At 37.4% G+C, this 18,590-nt stretch overlaps 1 protein-coding gene across 1 annotated transcript in view; it reads right to left on the bottom strand.

The window, feature by feature from the left end:
• Positions 1–352: 352 nt before the first annotated feature.
• Positions 353–18,590, bottom strand: part of nfatc4 (nuclear factor of activated T cells 4) — a 37,908-nt gene continuing 19,670 nt past the window's right edge. The window contains exons 4-10 of the mRNA XM_002934323.5: positions 9,476–9,675; positions 8,127–8,299; positions 7,378–7,518; positions 7,049–7,104; positions 5,491–5,617; positions 3,014–4,180; positions 353–1,378 (exon numbers count right to left, since the gene is read on the bottom strand). Of these exons, the coding sequence (XP_002934369.1) occupies positions 1,320–1,378; positions 3,014–4,180; positions 5,491–5,617; positions 7,049–7,104; positions 7,378–7,518; positions 8,127–8,299; positions 9,476–9,675 (1,923 nt within the window). The 3' untranslated portion in view covers positions 353–1,319. The remainder of the gene's footprint in view (positions 1,379–3,013; positions 4,181–5,490; positions 5,618–7,048; positions 7,105–7,377; positions 7,519–8,126; positions 8,300–9,475; positions 9,676–18,590) is intronic.

Raw genomic sequence — 18,590 nt, 5'->3', positions numbered from 1 at the left:
TTTCATTAAGAGACAGTAAAATATAGTGCCATAGTATGTTGATTACCTAAAACATAACCTTTCAGCAGAGGAATAACTAGTTAGTGGGCTCCAATGCAAATGTATTTTTAGCAGGCCTAAAGTTTTAGGAACATAATTGTTTCACACTTATAATATGAAATTGCTTTCACTTAGGGCCCCTTTTCATCTGGGTTTCCTTGCTCTACAAGCACTCTTACATGTTTGCATATATTCTCATTTGAGATATTCCATAGAGCCATACCATTAGGTATGCCAATGTTGATAGCAAAACATCAACCAGTGATAGGTTTTCTTCAAAAGAGACAAAGTATGGCATGTATCACAAACTGGCCACAGGCAAAAAAACATATCTTACCATCTTTTTAATCAATCCATTGCAAAACATAGACATACAAAAGGCCAAACTGGCACATATAAAATAATACAAATAATACATATATATATATATATAAATATACATTGTAATCCACTTAGCAGAGGGTCTTTGATGGTAAACACATGTACATGTTCTACACATAAATGCTATATCATATGAAAGAAGCATGTTGCATCAATGCTACAGACAGCAACTTAAGTAGGACAGGCCCTGATAGATGGCGTGAAACCAAATTCTGAATAAGGCCAATGCAACTTTAAGTTCCACAACTGCTTAAGTTGCTGAATAAAGCATTTTTTGTGTATTTCTTTCTATTGCAGATTTAAAAAAACAAGACTCTGCTGCAAAATCCATTCCCACTTATCTGGAATGGTTCAGAGCTATGCCAGCTGTGTAGTAACCCAGAGAGAATCTTTATATACAGGAGGAGCTATATTAAAGAACTGCCACTGTAACAGACCCAAAAATAGGTATAAATATAAAACAGATGTATATAGTTGCATTGGTTCATGCTTTGAGAATCAGTGCTGCCCACAAAGTCAGTGCACTCACACATGCAATGCTTGGCAGAATGAGGTTTTTTGACTAGTTCGTAAATGGATAAAGGGGTAGTGAAAGATGCAAAGTACCAAATCTTTGCATACTCATAAAAATACAGAGCACACTCATGGCCTTTCCAACAACATTCTGCTGTAAAAAAATATTCTAGAGAAGAAATTTCAATAGGACAATATGCTACAGCAGAAAATTACATTAGGGACGTGGAAGAATTAATGGACAAGCCAAAAAGAATATGGCAGGTTTGCCTGCCTTTAGTAGATTTATTTTCTGGAAAGGTTGATGACAGTAGCCAGCCCTGCCCTTGACAGAGCAGCTTGAGAAGGCCAAGACCATTTTGGGTATTGTTTGGTGCCATCATGCATTATTCCTCTTGAGGCGGCTCTGGAAAGCTGTGCAGATCTTCGCCTATAAACTCACTCACTGAAAGAGAGAAAGACAGGACATTAAAAAACCTCTGTGCCATTATATCGGTGTTCCTATCCCAAGCAGTTTCTTTCAGTGTCAGCAGGAATGACATTTTGTTACTATTAATTCAAAGTACTTTCGCATTTGGAAAGCAAAATCTCACTAGTTTACATTCAGCCCAGAAGCAAGGGTATTTATAAAAAGCAGCAAGTCAGCAAACAACTTGTATTTTTTATACTTTATGATTCTGTATCAGGTATAAAAAAACACTTTATCCAGAAAGTTCATAACTATGAAAATATATTTCCATAAAGCTCTATTTAAGAAATTAAGTGTTCTTTTTTAACTTTATTTTTTATTAAATTTAATATATTGTATAGAACTGGAAAAAATGGTTCCAATCATACTTGTCACATAGTATGTTAGGTAAGGAGAAGGGTACAATTGAATAAGGAAATGAAAGAAACAATAATAATCAACAATATGCGCTCTAGGTCCTGTCATGTGTTGCCTCCTTGCATGGTTGGTTATTGCCAGACAAAAGAGACAGGAAAGGAAGTAATTGAACAGTGAGTTATCCAGCATAATACATTATGGTGACCTAAAGTAGGGGGGCTCTACCCATAGCTTTGTGCACGAGAGAGTCTCTCTGTTTAGTATCCAGGTGTCCCATATCTTGATATATGGTTTCATCTTATTGTCCAGTTGGTATTTAAGTAGTTTGTTAGCATGTATATACTCAACTTTAGCTAAAACTTTTGTATTAGAAAGTATGTTGGACTTCCACTGGGCTGTGATGTGGATCCTGGCACAATTGTTATTTTTTTAACTGATTTCCCCTTTCTCATTATTAATAGCAATTAAGTTTAATCCATTTTGGTGACAAAACAATCCTATTGGGTTTTTAATGTTTAACTGTTATGTAGTAACCTAAAGGAAAGGTGATCAAAATTACAGAAAGTTCCCTTATATGGAAAACCCTAGGTCTAACTCACTCCAGATACAAGATTTCATATCTATGTTTTATTGCTTCTGGATAAACTTAGTGCCTTTTATTACATATGAGTGTTTCTGTTTTGTGGCTATTGCAATCTACTGTGTGTGTGGTTTCCCCAGTCATTAGAGTTTAGTTAAAGCTGCACAGCACCAAAACTGCAGTCTGTGAAAAATAAATGAAGCTGTTGCTTGAATTACATCCAAACATGCCCCTTGCGCTTCTATATAGCTGGGCTCGCCATAGGTGAGTATTGACAAAAGAGAACCCTGGAGCTTCTGACACCTTCAATCTGATGATAACCTAAAGAATTGTGTATTGATGTCATTTTGATGCCGAGCACAAGAAACCACGAGATCCAATCTAAGAAAAATTCCACCAAATCTGTGTCTTATGTGCGTTAATTTTATTTTCACTTAATTTGACACATTGGGTGCAATTGCACACTCACCCTGCTAAGTACTGTTCAGACCTTGAAGAACAATTCATTATTTTATTACCTCTAGTAGAGCCAGGGCAGAAAACCAATTATGCTGTGATAATATGAACATGGCATCTACCAGGTATTTGCTTATTGTGTATTATGTATAATCTCTGTAACACACTGTTAAATATGTCTGTGCTACATAAATAAAGGATAATAATTATTATCTTACCTTCTTCCAGCGTGATCCCCTGGATAGGTATGGGATGAAATGTTCTTTCAAACTCTTGCCCATCCTCTTTTGCCTTTCCTTTCTCGGTGCTGTTTGTGGAATTAGGGTATTCTTCAGAAAGTTGGTGGAAACAGACGTCCTTGTCTTTCTTGTTAGGAGATAGGGCCTGGGTACCATTTCGATTCAGCTCTGAACTTTGATTAGAATTGATGGATATAGAGGGGGATGAAGGAGATGAAAAGGGAGATGGATGTGAAGAAGGACAAAGGGAAGTGAGTGAAGAAGCTCTGCAAGAGGATAAGTTATGGAAAGTAGGAGCAAATGCTTGGGGTGCAGTCTCCTCTTCTGATGGGGGCAAACTTGGAGACGGAGTTGCAAATACTGTCTGAGATACTGCTCTGCCCTTCTGTACCTGGGAATTTAAATGATTAGTTTGGTGATCTGGGAGAGCATTTGAAGGAAACTGTTGGACTGGAGTGCACTGATCCACTCTGCTCACTATTGGAAGAGTGGAAGACTCAACAGGTTGTGTAGGACCCAACCTCTCCCCATCACCCAAAGTGGTATAAGATGGAGGTGCACACGTTGTAAAGGGTTGATAAGCAGGTGAGAAGGGATGGGCAGTGGCATCGAATTCCAAGGCTGCCAGGTTTGGGGAAGCTGAATAATTTTCATGTGATACAGCAAGTGTTTCATTTAATTTGCTGGGTTGAGTTAAGTGGGGTAACAAAGGTCCCCCAAATGTAGAGGCACATGCAGAATGGGATGAACAGGGTTGTGGAGACCAAGGCACAGGACTGGGAGGGAGAGCAGGATTGGAGTTAGAGTGGAAGGGCAATGACAGTGACACTTCACTCCCATTCTCAGGATAAGATGGAGGACATTTGAAATCTGTAGGTACCGGAGGATTGAAATAGCATCCCATGAAAGAGCTGCTGCCAACAGCACAGTCTGGGTCACCTTGGTACATATGCTCTGAATGTGGAGATGTGTAATAAGGTGAGACCTCCATGGGGGTGTCCCCCAAGTTAGACTGCAATGGAGGCAAAAAGGAGGTGCTAAGTTCCATCTGCCCTGAATCTACTGAAAGGTGGCACGAATTTGTCAGAGAGGAAGAGGGGAACCTGTGTAGGGCAAGTTCAGGCAAAGGCTCTGCCTTAAAAATAACTTAAAACATTTAAGGAAAAAAGAAAAAGGGGAAGAAAATGACAGAGAGTAAAAGTTTTAGAAAACAAAAAGGAAAATGTCATAAGTGATCATTAAAACATACACATGAACATACATGTTTATGAGCATATATGCATCTTTAATCCTATGCAGTAACCAATAGCAACCAGGGCACATTTTGTTTGTAATAAATTACCAGTTTCTAAGGTTGAATGCATCTCTAAATACATTGCACAAAAAATAGCTCTAGTGAATATGGCAAGCTCTGGTTATGTTTGGTCTACATTATTTTGTTATGAATAAAAGTAGAGAGAATGCAGTGTTTTATATCTGTCCTACCTATGTCTAGTTGAGCCAGCGAAAGGCAAAACCCCTAGTTGATCCATTAATGGATCAACATAATAGTAAAAGTTAATATCAGTAACTCACTTGGGGAAGTAAATGACCCCTCATGTGTGAAGGAAAAAAGTAGTATTGAAAGTAAACAGTAAAGACATGTGTATACTATATAAGGTAATGTATGGCACATGGATTTAGTGCTGTACATAGAGGAAAATACAGTGAATAATGAGTAATAGATAATTCATTTCACTTAAGGTATGGGTTACTGGTAGTGATAGGCAAAAAATTTGCCAGGCATGGATTCACGGCGAATTTGCACATTTCGCCATTGGCGGATTTGTTCATGAAATGGGCACAAGAATTGTCGCCCGCATCAAATGAACTGACGCACATCAAAAAAGAATTGTCTCACTTGTCAAAAGAATTGTTGTGCATTAAACGTATTGTCGCATGTCAAAAGAATTGTCTCTTGCGTCAAAAAGAATTGTCTCACGCCAAAAAGAATTGTCTCTTATCAAAAGAATTGTTGTACGTCAAACGTATTCACGCGTGCGACAATTTTTTTGATGCACAACATTTTCCCTGTTTCGAGAATCTTTTGAAAGATTTGAAAAAATGTTTGCGAAGCAAAATGGAACATATTCACTCATCGCTAGTTACTAGGAATACATTGGCACCCTTCTTTTTGGCATTACTGCAGTAATATCAGTTGACCCTAGAAACTTGTGCTGCATCATTACCTAATATTTCACCCATAATCTGGGTGCCACCACAGTACAGATATAGCATTGATACTGCATGTAAAGTTTGTGTCATGGGACACTTTCCTGCATGGCTTTTAGTGAAGGGAAGTAGCTAAAACACTGTACATGCTCTCATTCTCCATATTATATAGTTCTTTGATTAGCCCCTTTCCTACAAGTGGGACACATTATTATTTGGTATTGCAAAAGGTAGTTGGTACTCACTGGGTAAGTATCGAAAACTCTGCATGGGGCTCCTCTTCCTGCGCCCATTAGAGATGTAAAAATAGACTTGCAAAGGTCGTGTTATTTCCTTGTTACAGTATTCAGGGACTTGCACAGACAACAAAGACTGTAAATAAACACGTTAATGGCATACCAGTTATTACAATTCAGTATGTGAAAAATCTTCTTAACATTTATTGCAGTGTCTTTCCCTATCCCCTAATTCAGAATTCAGCCACTGTGTTTATTTTGTAGTACACACATTATATGCCCATTTAGTCTGGTAGGAATGACTAACTGACTGACATAGGGTCTATACAGTAAACCAGCAAAGTATTGTAACCATAAAGAGCTAAACTCCAAGGAGATTTTGTAGGATGGTGTCGGATTGACAAAACGCATCCTACAAATCAGATGGGTTAAAATATAATGGAACTGATACAAAATCTGATGTGTAAACTATATAAAAGGATTGCCATTCAAGATGGCATGTTTGTTGGAAGGGAATGCTGCATGTTGCGTCTTCATAAAATTTGACAGACTTTTTTTTCTCATTGAAATACATTGACTGTCAGATGTAGATGCATGAACAAAATACACCATCTGACTTTATATGATCCGACTTTACATCATTTACTATGGAGATAAGATTTTGTGGTGTTGCATGACAAGATCAAATAAAATCTGACTCACAAAATCTGACCAAAATCTGCTGTGGAATTTAGCCCTTGTAGTTTATTAGGAAACACCTTTGATTGGCCTAGGGCGAGCAATACAAATGAAAGCAAAAGGCACCTTAACTTACAGTACCTTCATTTTGACACTTTTATAGGAAAATGAGCTCTAGATAAAACAGACAGTAATCCACCACCTGAGGGCAGCATAGAATTAAAGATCTACAAATGCAAGCAGCAGGAAGGAATAACTGGAATGAGTATCACTGAGGCTTGTGTAGTAAAGTAATATAAGCCCAGAGTACTACAGCAGCCTAGTCTTGTCCAGTGTTTCCATACTAAGTGCATATTCCAAACTGGCAGTAAATGAGCTGTTTTCAGACTTTGAAGTCTGCAGTTCTTCAGTTGCTAATATACTACCACTCCCTGTATTCTCTGCTAACCCTCCATATTGGGTATGTATAATTACAGTTATTATACTGTAGAGCTGTAGATTATGTAGAGCAAAATAAGTAATTTTGTAATATAGTATCGTTATTTTTTTCTCTCTTTTTAACAGCTCATTCTTTTCTGCAAAAAAAAAGGTGCTACCATCCTATTGCAAAAGGCTCAGTGGCACTTCTTTCTACTGAGCTAGCAGCAGCCAACAGGAAATGAACAGGCATTTCTGTCACTGCCAAGCAAATGACAAAACAAGCTAAAGGTATTAGTTTTGAAAAAATGGAAAAAAATGCATATTGCATACAGTATAGTGGCTTCTTTTGATCTGTAGTAGAGAAAATAAGCACACTTTTTGATAGATAGATCCCCTTACACCTACAATTCACTGTCCTAAACATGGAAATTAATAAACCAGCAAATGTGCTAAACAGATGTACATTTACCTCATTGCTCTTCAGCTTGTTAACTTTCGCTTCTTCTTCCCATTGTAACTTTCCATCTGTTGAAAGTAATTTAAAGGAATAAAGACACACACATGTACCTGACAATCTGCAGCTAAAATCAGCACCTTATATCATGCACAGAATTGTTCTGCTTTCACACCATTTGGGTCTAAGGGCCATGAGCCCAGTGGCAAAATGCTCTTTATCCCCATGACACATTTGCCACAAAGATTCAGGTGAAAAGTGAAAAATAAAATTCTGTTATTTAATTATTATGCCAATTATTTAATTATTAGCCAAACTATGCTACAAATAGCATAGAATCTTACCTGGACCTTTTTCTAGGAAGATGACCTTAGAGTCTGAAAGAAAGTTGGAGCCACAGATCAATAGTTCTTCCCGGCCATTCACTGAGCATGCACTAAGACTGTAATTCTCCACCTGGGGAAGCTCCTGCGCTGAGCGTTGGGCTGAGAATGAGAAAAGACATACATAAACATGAGGACACATTATTTAAAGATGGCGCACTATAGAGTGCCCAGGATGTAGGGCTAAAATGAAGGCAAGGCAGCACAGACAGAAGCCTCACAGACAATTCTACAATAATAACCTATCCCACTTATTTATCTCCATATAACCACAGCCAGCCCTATCTTTTGCTGTTTCATAAAATTATACTTAAGCACAGTCCACTTTATGGACATCTCATGAGGGTTTAATACTCTAGCACTCAGGACAGGAATTTTAGCTATACTTCTAGTGATCTAACATACCTTTAGATTAATCACCAGGTATTAAAGCCACCCCTAATGGGCCAGTGCTTAAACCTTTACTTTTATGTGACATGAGCACTCTGGTCTAAAAAGGCAACAGAGTTCACACGACTCTATTCTCAACATTTCTGAAAAATATAGTATAAGTGGGTCCAAATCAGCTGTCACTTCTGAAGAACCAGTTTTTCACACGTCTACTCTTTCATGCCCAGAGAATCCTGCTCTGAACAATCATATTTATCTGTTTGCATGAAAGTTGTTTTGCTTTAACCCCTTTAGAATATACTCTTACAAGGATTACTCACAGCACTCTATAGGTATGGAGGCCACTTGCAATGAAATGCCTTTCCCAGCGCCTTGAGGAACATGCACTCGAAACACAAGTCTGACCCGGGTGTTCTTCCGACCGATGTCTGTTTCCCCTTTTCTAAGCTCAATGTCAGAATTTCGAAGCTTCAGGATACCAGCACAGTCTATACTGAATCAATAACACAATTATCCATCCTTTGTCCTACTAAAGCTAATCACACAGTATTGTTCTAAATACATTACAGAAAGTTGAGGAATGGGGGCATGTCATTCAAAAATGTGCAATGCATAAATCTTTCTCTTAAACAAATAAAAACAAATAAATAGGTTTCCGTTGTACAAATTTAATACAGATTTTTTTAAGCCTTCCAATGTATTTAGCAACTCATCACATTTTTTTATTTGCACATTTTTAAAAGCAAGCCTATGCATAGTTCAACTATCAGTACAAAAAATGCCTAATAAAGAGCATTATACTGTGAAATGGTCATTTTTTCATTACAGTTTTTCTATTTAAGCTTTTTATTACATTCATCCATTACACTGACAGTTGATGGGATAAGGTCACACCTACTTGTTTTATAGTTTTTTATCCCTGACTAAAGGATGAGAATGTATATTATTAGTTATTTTAGTGCCTAAATCATTCCACTGCAGAAGGGGGAAGGCTAACATTAGTCAAATTGGGAGCTGGAATCTGTGCTTGCTGAAATATACTTAGCAGGTTGAACTGTATTTGCCACTATCAAATGACGACCCCATTTTACCTAGGGAACAGTTGATGTGTTGAATCTGTGAGAATGTTAATCCCCAATGGCCAGAAATACACCCAGGCAAAACATGGATAGGCTCTCTACTTAATGATACCTCATAAAGGGACAGACATAGAAAAACACATGATCCTGATGTTAATTTGGGTTCTCCAGTTCCCTGGTTTTGTTTTGGCAGTGCCCACACAGTGGGTAAGTCAGAAAATATGCCAAGTTTGGTGCAGGAGATAAAAATTATTCTTTTTTTCAACACACTGCATTTGTGACCACTGGCTTTAGATCTGTAATAAGTGAAGGTTATTAAATCAGCAAGGAAAGGGGCCTAAACATGATAGAAAGGGTATAAACAATAATTTAAAAAGTCTGCTAATGGAGGGTCAGAGCATACTGGTTTTGCCCTAACTTACTTGTTCTGGAGTGGAGTTTCTGCATGACAATGCTGACAGTTTATACTGTTTTCTTTATCCCCTATTGCTCTCCCTCACTACAAATAGGAAACCCAACAGTAACATTTTTAACATCACACTCAATCCTTCTACATAAAAATATACAGTAGAAGGTAATATCCTGCTTACTTGGCACACATGTTGTTCTCGGGAAGGAGAGACATCTCTAGCACTTTGGTACTTCCCACCAGTGCTTCATAACTCGGTGTTGCCACCATTTTACCGGTGATTCTGTGAACCTGGTAAAATGCATGGGGCCTAAGGTTGCGTTCATCTGCGGTGCCAATAAACATTTGAAGTGTAATTGGCTTCTCGTTATATCCTGAGAGCTGGGGGAACAGTAATGGAGGGGGTTACTATCCGGTCTCCAACAGAGAACAAAAAAACCCTACTAATTTACAATAAACATCTACAGTAAGAAAAATCATTATATTAATATTCTCTGTCATTAGCTATTACCCAACTGATGACTAAATACAAATATGCTGGCCAGTTGTAACCACAATACAAATGTTCCTCATGTTACTTTGTGCAGAAAAGTAGAAAGCGAATCACCACAGGAAATAATTGAGAAATGTGAATTACGCATAAAATAAAGCAGAGAAACACAATGGCACAAAACAAAGAAAAAATGCTGTCTGATTGCTAGGTTTCCTATGGCCCTAGGTGCCAGGCAGTTATTTGAATAACAGATTAAAATAGACACCAAAGGGCTTCTAAACAGAGACATATATAATACATATGATAATAATAACCAAGTAAATGCCTGTATTTAGACTTAAAAGGGCAGTAGACCTTTTTTTACTATTGGTTCAGTGGGCATGGCTTGTGCTAAGAATACAGGGCATGGCTTGTGCTAAGAATACTTTTTGCCTATTGTTTTAATTATGAAATATGTATGGTATTTGTTATTTTGTGTCACTAAACTGGAATAAATCTGAAAGTAAACATCCTATTTTCTGTTCTAATGCACACAATAAAAAAAAAACCCTCTGTATAATGAGTTTTTCCTTATCTCATAGCCAGGCTGCAGCTGGGGAGGGGGTTGTTTATACAGAGGCCTTTGTGCACACTTACACTTTAAGGTAACACTCTTGCCCTGCACTGGTAAAAGTGATCTGTAAAAGAGACTTCTATAGTTTATATAAACAAGCAGCTGTGTAGCCGTGGGGGCAGCCATTCAAAGGAGAAAAAGTACAGGTTAAACAGTAGAAAGCAGATATATAATGATGTTGTACAGAACTTATCTGTTAACTGATATGTAACCTGTGCCATTTATCCCTATTTCAGTTGCCTTTATGCTAAACAGCAGCTTGTTTCTATAAACTACAGTAGTGTTTCTGAGCAAACACACCAGTTTTACCAGTGCAGGGCAACAGTACATTATGTTCTAATTACTTTAAAACACTTTCACTTTTTTGGTGTTACTGTTCCTTTTTGCACATTTAACAATTTGAGTTCTCTGGTTTAGTTGTACAGTAAATTATTCAGAGTTTTGCGCAGCTCACACCCATCTGTATAGTACTCTTAACTTCTTTTTGTTATCTATGATGACTCCAGGCTTGTTGTATAAAGGCAAGATTGTAAAATTATACACATCAATTCTTTTCAATGGGTCTACTTCTAAGCAACCAGGGCAGCATCTTTTGGGTCCCATATGTTTTATATATTGACACGGCACAAAATTCAAATACTTCTGTATGCCACAAGGTATTGCCTTTTCATATCAGTTGTGCAATCAGTGAAGGAAAAATCAGAACAATTCAATTCTTAGTATCATCACTTGATAAAGACTCCTGTGCTTCTTCTTCTAAGCTGCCACATAGGATTTTGGTAGCGCAAGGAGCAATACACAATTCTAATCTCTTTTATACAAAATAAATTCATTTTGCCAGCTTGGTATATGTTTTTCTTTTTAGTCTTTCTATTCAAAGGAAACAATTTCCATGAACATAACAGAATATGCTTTGGGATAGTAGTGGTGCCCAAGAGCTTTGGGTTTACTGTTAAATTTCCCACATGCTTAAGGGTTCATGCTGAAATATGTGGCCATTACTGGCATGCCTACTGTGCTTGAATGAATGTGAGGAACAGGTAGTTTTGAAGTGTTGAACTGCAATACCAGGAAACAACAGCACAGCATTTGCAGGGGGACTGGAGGAAAGTGATCTATGTGAACAGGTATGGGACAGAAATGTGGCTCTTAATTTTACTGGGGTGGCTTTTATGTCCCTTAGTCACTTGCCAGACACTGCCTCATGAGACAAAGCGTGACAAGTTACTAGGGGACACAAAAAGCCACCCTGGTAGAATTAAGAGCCACATTTCTTTTTTTCAGTTTTCTTTTAACTGTTTGATATGGCCTCCTCTTGCCCTTGTGTTATCAGAAGTGGGGGTGGCATCAGGACAGCCATCTCAGGTGTTATTGAACCCCAAAATGCACCTGGTTGAACCACAACTCCCAGTGTCTGCTAACAGCCTTTAACGCTAGTGCAATGCTGCAGCTGTAGTTCAGCAACACTTTGAGGTTCCCTATTGCAAACAGCTTTAATCCATAACGTATTCCTAAATAAGGGTAACTATTTTTATTGCATTAACATAACTGCAATTATGAAGATTTCATTCATTAGTAGATGGCCTGATTTATTGAAAGAGAATATCTTTTAATAAATGATAAGTAATAAGTCTTAAACTAATCTTGCTACTATGCCATCCTCAGACATACACACTGAAATATATGTGTTCTTATATGTCAGCACAAAAAAACACTCAACCACTGTCAGTTCACATTTGCTGGAATTCTATTTTGTTCTATTCTAATTTTGTAAGATTGTACAGCGCTGCGTACCCTTGTGGCGCTATATAAATAAAGTTATACGTACATACATACATATATATACTGTACCACAGATCATCAAAAAGATGTTCAGATATCTAACTACATAACTTCATTAATGTACAGAACAGGGCAAGTGTATGTACGTAACACATATATATTTACTTTGTATCCCTCTCTAAATATAAACCCCATTCAGACACACACAAACTTCAGTCCCATGCTCATATGGAATATAAACTGCCAAGCATAGCTCTAGTCCTCTATTAAAAGCTCAGAATGTGTTTATATGGAAGGAGGGGGGGCTGAACTGCTTTCCCTTCATACTTTCTACTCTTCTGTGTCCCTTCCATTCCCATATCTCTGTCCCAGACTTTTTATAAGTCTTAGTTTGCCCCCTTTTTTTGTACTCTCCCTGATAAGTTCATCTGCGTATAAATGTCAGGGCCGCTGGAATGGTGAGGGTAATGGGACAGAGAACAGGCACAGGAAGAAGGGACAGTCATGGGTACAAGGGACTATAAATGTCCCTCCAGGACACAGTTTTATAAAGTAGGAACAGAAGCTTAAGCGTGGGAAAGAAAAGAGGAGATGGGAACAGCTGGGAATCATCCAGTCACCCAGTGAAGGAAGCATCAATGTGACATCTCCTTGGTTGAAGTACAGTTATCTAGCTGCCCACCATGCAGCCCACACTGTCTGATGTGGCTTCTTAGCCTTCTTGCTTTATGGCGTTCAGCTGACCAAAAGTTTTTATTTTTTTTTAGAGAACATCTGCCCCATACCATCAAAGAAACAGCACACGTAGATACAAGAATGTGCCTAAGCACAAACTCTCCTAACACCACCCTCTATCAAATGCTTTTTTTTGTATTATTTTCTTAGGTCTATGTAATTGCCTCATAACATATGCATTTTTAAATTCCTTTAATGTTTTAGTGAACATAACATCTGCTCAGAGTTTATTCCATGTGTTTATAACTGTTAAAGTAAAGTAGTGCTTTCTTAAGTTACGCATCAGTCTTCCTTTTTTATTGCAATAGTATAAATCTTTCCATATTTCTGTCATAAGAGGCTTCGTGCAGATGATAGTATTACAGGTATGGGACCTGTTATCCAGAATGCTCAAAACCTAGAGTTTTCCGGATAAGGGATCTTTCTGTAATTTGGATCTCAATAATTTAAGTCTACTTAAAATCAATTTTGATTAAATAAACCCAATAGGCTTGTTTTGCCCCCAATAAGAATTAATTATATCTTAGTTGGGATCAAGTGTAAGGTACTGTTTTATTATTACAGAGAAAAGGAAATCATTTTTAAAAATTTGAATTAGTTGCTTATAATGGAGTCTATGGGAGATGGCCTTTCCATAATTCAGAACTTTCTGGATAACTGGTTTCCAGGATCCCATACCTGTATATTCCTTTGCATTTTTATGAGCCTGTGTATGGTCACATGTAAGAACTGCAGGGAATCGTTTCTTGTAATGTAAGAAGTTTACTGCAGCAGGTCTTTCAAAGTAAATCTTTTTCACTGTTGTGGGGAATTTAATATAGGAAAGCCAGGCATCATTTGCAGAAAACAGGCTATGACAAATCGACTGTAATGGCGCAATGTAATATAAGTCATTTTTCCATTGTACAAACAATTTTTATTTTGCAAAACTTGAATACAATTTTTAGGAACTATGAAAATAGTTAGCAACCCTAAAAGCTGGAAATCTAATTTTTTTTGCACCAAAAATTATCCCACCTTTATGCAGGGAATAAAAATGTGTAATGTAGAATATTACATTGCACTTGCATTGTTTATGCTATTTTATCTTCTATTCCCAGCTTTTATTACATTTTTCGTTTATGTTTTTTCTGTGATAAAGTGACATGCCTCAGCTGTAGTGGAATACTGATTGTTGTGTTGTTATTGATATGGTATTTATGGTAAAATTCTTATCGCATTGCTCTAGACCATATATGTCAAACCCAAGGCCCGGGGGCCAAATCCGGCCCACCTGGCTGTTTTATGTGGCCCTTGGTGAGTGTCTCTGACCATCCAGCCTGATCAATTTCCATTTTCCTCACATAGTAACTAAGACTAAGCGGTATATTTATCATGCTGTGTAAAAAGTGGAGTGAAGCATTACCAGTAATGTTGCCCAAGGCATCCAATCAGTAATCAGATTTCAACAGTAGCAAAGCATCTATTGGCTGCTATGAGCAACATCACCGGTAATGTCTTACTCCACTTTGTACACACTGTGATAAATATACCCCATAGTATCTTACGAGTATATTAATAAAAAATTTGGCCCGCGACTTAGCCTGTGTTTTAGATTTCGGCCCCCTTATGTGATTGAGTTTGACACCCCTGCTCTAGACTGACTGCAGTACATTTTTTATTGCTCCTGTAATAAATATGATGGCGCTCTGTACCTAAGTGTGCCCATTATAGTGGAACACAATTACCCTATGTGCAAAGAGCACTGTATTATATCCAACTAACCTCCTTCCATGTCTGTTCATGGAATAATAATTCCACAAGCAATTACCCGTAGATCACTGTCTGTATCAACATAACTTCATTAGCAGATTCTACAAAGGTTGCAATTAATTATAATTGTAGAATCCTATATTACAGTGTAACCACCTTCTATGATACCAGAAGAACCATTTTAATATACCCAGCCTATATTAAATCATCTACTGATGTTGCTGGCATAACCACCTAATTTCATCATATGCAATTTCCTGCCAATGATTTTTCTACTAATCTGTTAATATACCACAATGAGAAGGATGCCAAAGATTTAAACACCAGTACTTAAGTCCAAAACAGACACTTTAACTGGTGTAACACTATTGTCCTACATTCATATATCCCCTTATAATCTGTGAAGTATTTCAGAGAAGCTATATGTCACAATGCACTGAATATTGAGACTAATTTTAGGTATGAAGATTCTGTATTACGGAGGAAATGGTGGCAAGAAGGCTTGTAAGGAGGAAGTCACTTAACAATAATTGCCCCTTTGCATTTGTTTGAATTGCTGCATGGAAAACACATGACATACACTGTTTTACATGTAGTGATTGAACTGAATGCAGAGGGACAGGTATTGTCAGGATCTTTATCACCTGAAGAAAAGGAGATTTCCCTCCAGGCAATAAAGTGTCCTGTCTGTCAGGGCTCTAAAGCAGATCCTGCAGTGATGATACAGGTAAGACCCATAAACCCCAGATCCAGAACACTCAGGACATGGGGTTTTCAAGATAAGGGTTATTTCTATAATTTTGATCTCCATATCTTAAGTCTTCTAAAAAAATAATTTAAAAATTATAGAGTTGTTTTGCCTACTCCAATATGGATTTATTATTCTTGGTTAGAATCAAGTACAATCAAGCTACTGTTTTATTACAGATATAAAAGGCCATGCTCATTAGAGCTTTAAATGTACACTATAGTCTGATACCTGGAGACTTGAGGGGCTATGAGGGAATATGTTGGTAAATAAATAAGTTCATACTATCTTGGTAGTGAAAAGTCATGGCAGACAATTGTTTTGCTATTGCTTTTTCAGAACTATCAAATTGTGAAAAATAAAATACATGAAAAAGTCATGCCACCTAATACCTGTTGAGATACCACATCAATCAAGAATGTATATTTTTAGAATTCAAGCAAGTTGTGACACTTTCCTACCAGTACAGTATGATAGTTACCTCTAAGATGTGTGATTAGTGGCTCTCCGGGCTTACCTGTGAATATATTATGCTATATGGTTATATAATACTTTTATGCCATCAAATGATGATGGATGGGTCCCTGATTAGGCACCAAGTTACATCTGCTAAACCATAAAATAGTTCAGTTGCCTAGGACTGTCGGAAAGGCGATGCAACTGCTCTTATAGTATTAAAGAGCTATACCCTCAGCCATCCTCTCTAATGCCACATGTACTTGTTCTCCTTGATGAAAATCAGGACATACTGTACAATAATAATCACATGCCATTTAGATATGCACATTTCTGGCATGGTATTTGCAGAAATGTTTATCTGAGCTCTAAAACAGATCATCCATAAGGTGATGCATTAGTTAAAGCAACAAAGCATGAAAGCACCCTGCATAAGGACAGGGATATTTGGTGTGGATGATCTCTGGATAAAATGGAAACATATGGGCAAGTTTTTTGAATGACTAAAGGAACCAGAAACCATTCCACACTCAGAGGTGAAAACAACTCCATACAATGGCATCTTTCTTTGCTAAAGGCAGATATTAATAGCCTTTACAGTGCTTTAGTCCTTCAGCCACAAGGCATGCAGCAAAGGAATAGCTCTCCAGTGCAGTTAAGTCTATAGGGAACCTTGCAAAAGTATAAAGATATGCATTTACTAGAGTCTGTCTGCCGAAGGTTACGCTGGAATTCTTGCTCTACCAGGAGTTTTCTAAGAAAATTTACAAATGTTGTGATAGCTGGAGCATGACTGTTGAAAGATAGTTTCTTCACATTACTTCTTTAGGTAAAGCCTTTATTCTGTAGGAGTGTGTGGTATTTCAGCCTTATAGTGTGTAAAAATGTGGTTTTAGGCACATGAATGTAAATATGCCTCATGCGGATTCCATAATTTATGAGACTAACCTGAATCCCTTAGAAATCAATAATATGCAGAGTGTTGTGGGTACTGTCTGCTACACCTCAGCCACATTCTGTCTCAATTATTTTTCAGGAAGAAATCCATGTTATTGCCTACACATAATAAGCATGGCTCCCGCAATGACAACCCCATATTAAAGTCAATGTTATTAGCATAATAGTATAATTCCAGCTGGTGTGACAAGATCCTGTATAATGATAGAGCACTTCTGTGTGCAGTGTCATGCCTATGATTCCCTAGAGCTGCTAACAATATACCCAAACTTTTTTACTTGTGAGCCACAAAGATGTAAAAAGTGTTGGTGAGCCATACAAGCATAAAAAAGGTTCTATTAGGATGCAAAATAAGAAATGTGATTGATTTGTGATTTATTAGTCCAATGCGAACTGCTAGCCTGCAGGAGGCTCTGCTTGGAGTAAAACTGTATCTCTGTTCTTCCAAAGCTTGCAGGCAGAAATGTCAAAATGGATACCTACTTTGAGGCAACAATCAAAGGAGGTAGTGAGCAAAATGTTTGCTCACAAGCAACTGGTTGGGGATCACCTAAACTATTTCCTTGCCAAGCTTTAGCAACAGCTGTGGTTTTGGAAGCTACCAATGGCTAAGCTTGGGAAAGACTTTGTATGTGGTGACAGAGACACAGACACCATGTACATGTACTTCATTAAAAGTCATTAAAATTGTTACCCCAAACTGGGAACAGCAAATACATGTGATCTTATCTATGGCTAAGTTAAGTTAACCAACCAGTGATGCTAACCTTATACAGTACTGAATCTCTAAATTAGCCCAGTGAAAAGTTATTACATACAGACAAAAAGACAGTGAGACAGTTGTGATCTTACTGCCCCAGGTACAAGAGTGACATTAAGCACCAACAATCTTTTATGTTTTATAAGATCAAGAGATATTTGATGTTTTATGTACCATGATTTTATAAAAGGAAACCCTGGCCCAATTTACACTTGATAAATAAAGCCCTATGACTTGCTGTGTTGTGGTTATAACAACTCATGCTGTATTCCTTTAGTCTACATATTCCCAATAAAGAGGCCTGCCCATTAACATGGCATTATTATTTTTGAATACTATATTCTATAAATACATCAGTGAAGGCAAAAGATATATATACAAAAAAACCCATTTATAAACAACCAAAAACAAATTACAGGACACTGCACAAACCAAAGAAAATTCTATAACTTCAAAATATAAATAAAACACTTTCTTATTATGGTAACGTCCCTTTAAAAAGTCTTCCTTCCCTTAGTTTGAACACTGTATCTCTTTGTTATAACCATCTGCCCCAGTGCTGTAATTGCACTTGTACTATTTCTTCCAAGGATTTCTGATTTTCTTTTTACTTTCCTGTAACATTTTCACTCATTTCCTTTTTGCTTTCCTGTAACATTTTCACTCATTCCTTTTTCAGCCCATCCCTCCCCCACTGAAAAAGGAAATGGTTTAGATATTTCATGGGCCTTCAAGCATGACACGGCCCTATTGCACAAGACATTATAAATACACATGGCTTGGATGCACAACTATACTGTATTTACGCACGCAGATACTTGCAGGCAGATCTGTTGTGGGCATTAAAAAAAGCTATTAGTAGAAATACAAGTTTTTATCAAAATGACTGCTTTTTCATTTATCCTAGGCATGTGTTGTAACTTGCCACAGAATGCACCTTTCTAAGACAGCAAGGAACCTACTGTATGCTACACACAAGTTATTTCTTGTTAGCCATGTG

The sequence above is a fragment of the Xenopus tropicalis genome, chromosome 1 (genome assembly GCF_000004195.4).
Source record: "Xenopus tropicalis strain Nigerian chromosome 1, UCB_Xtro_10.0, whole genome shotgun sequence".
NCBI lineage: Eukaryota > Metazoa > Chordata > Amphibia > Anura > Pipidae > Xenopus > Xenopus tropicalis.
The sequence above is the reverse complement of the archived record's forward strand: the minus strand, read 5'-3'. Positions and strand labels throughout refer to the sequence as shown.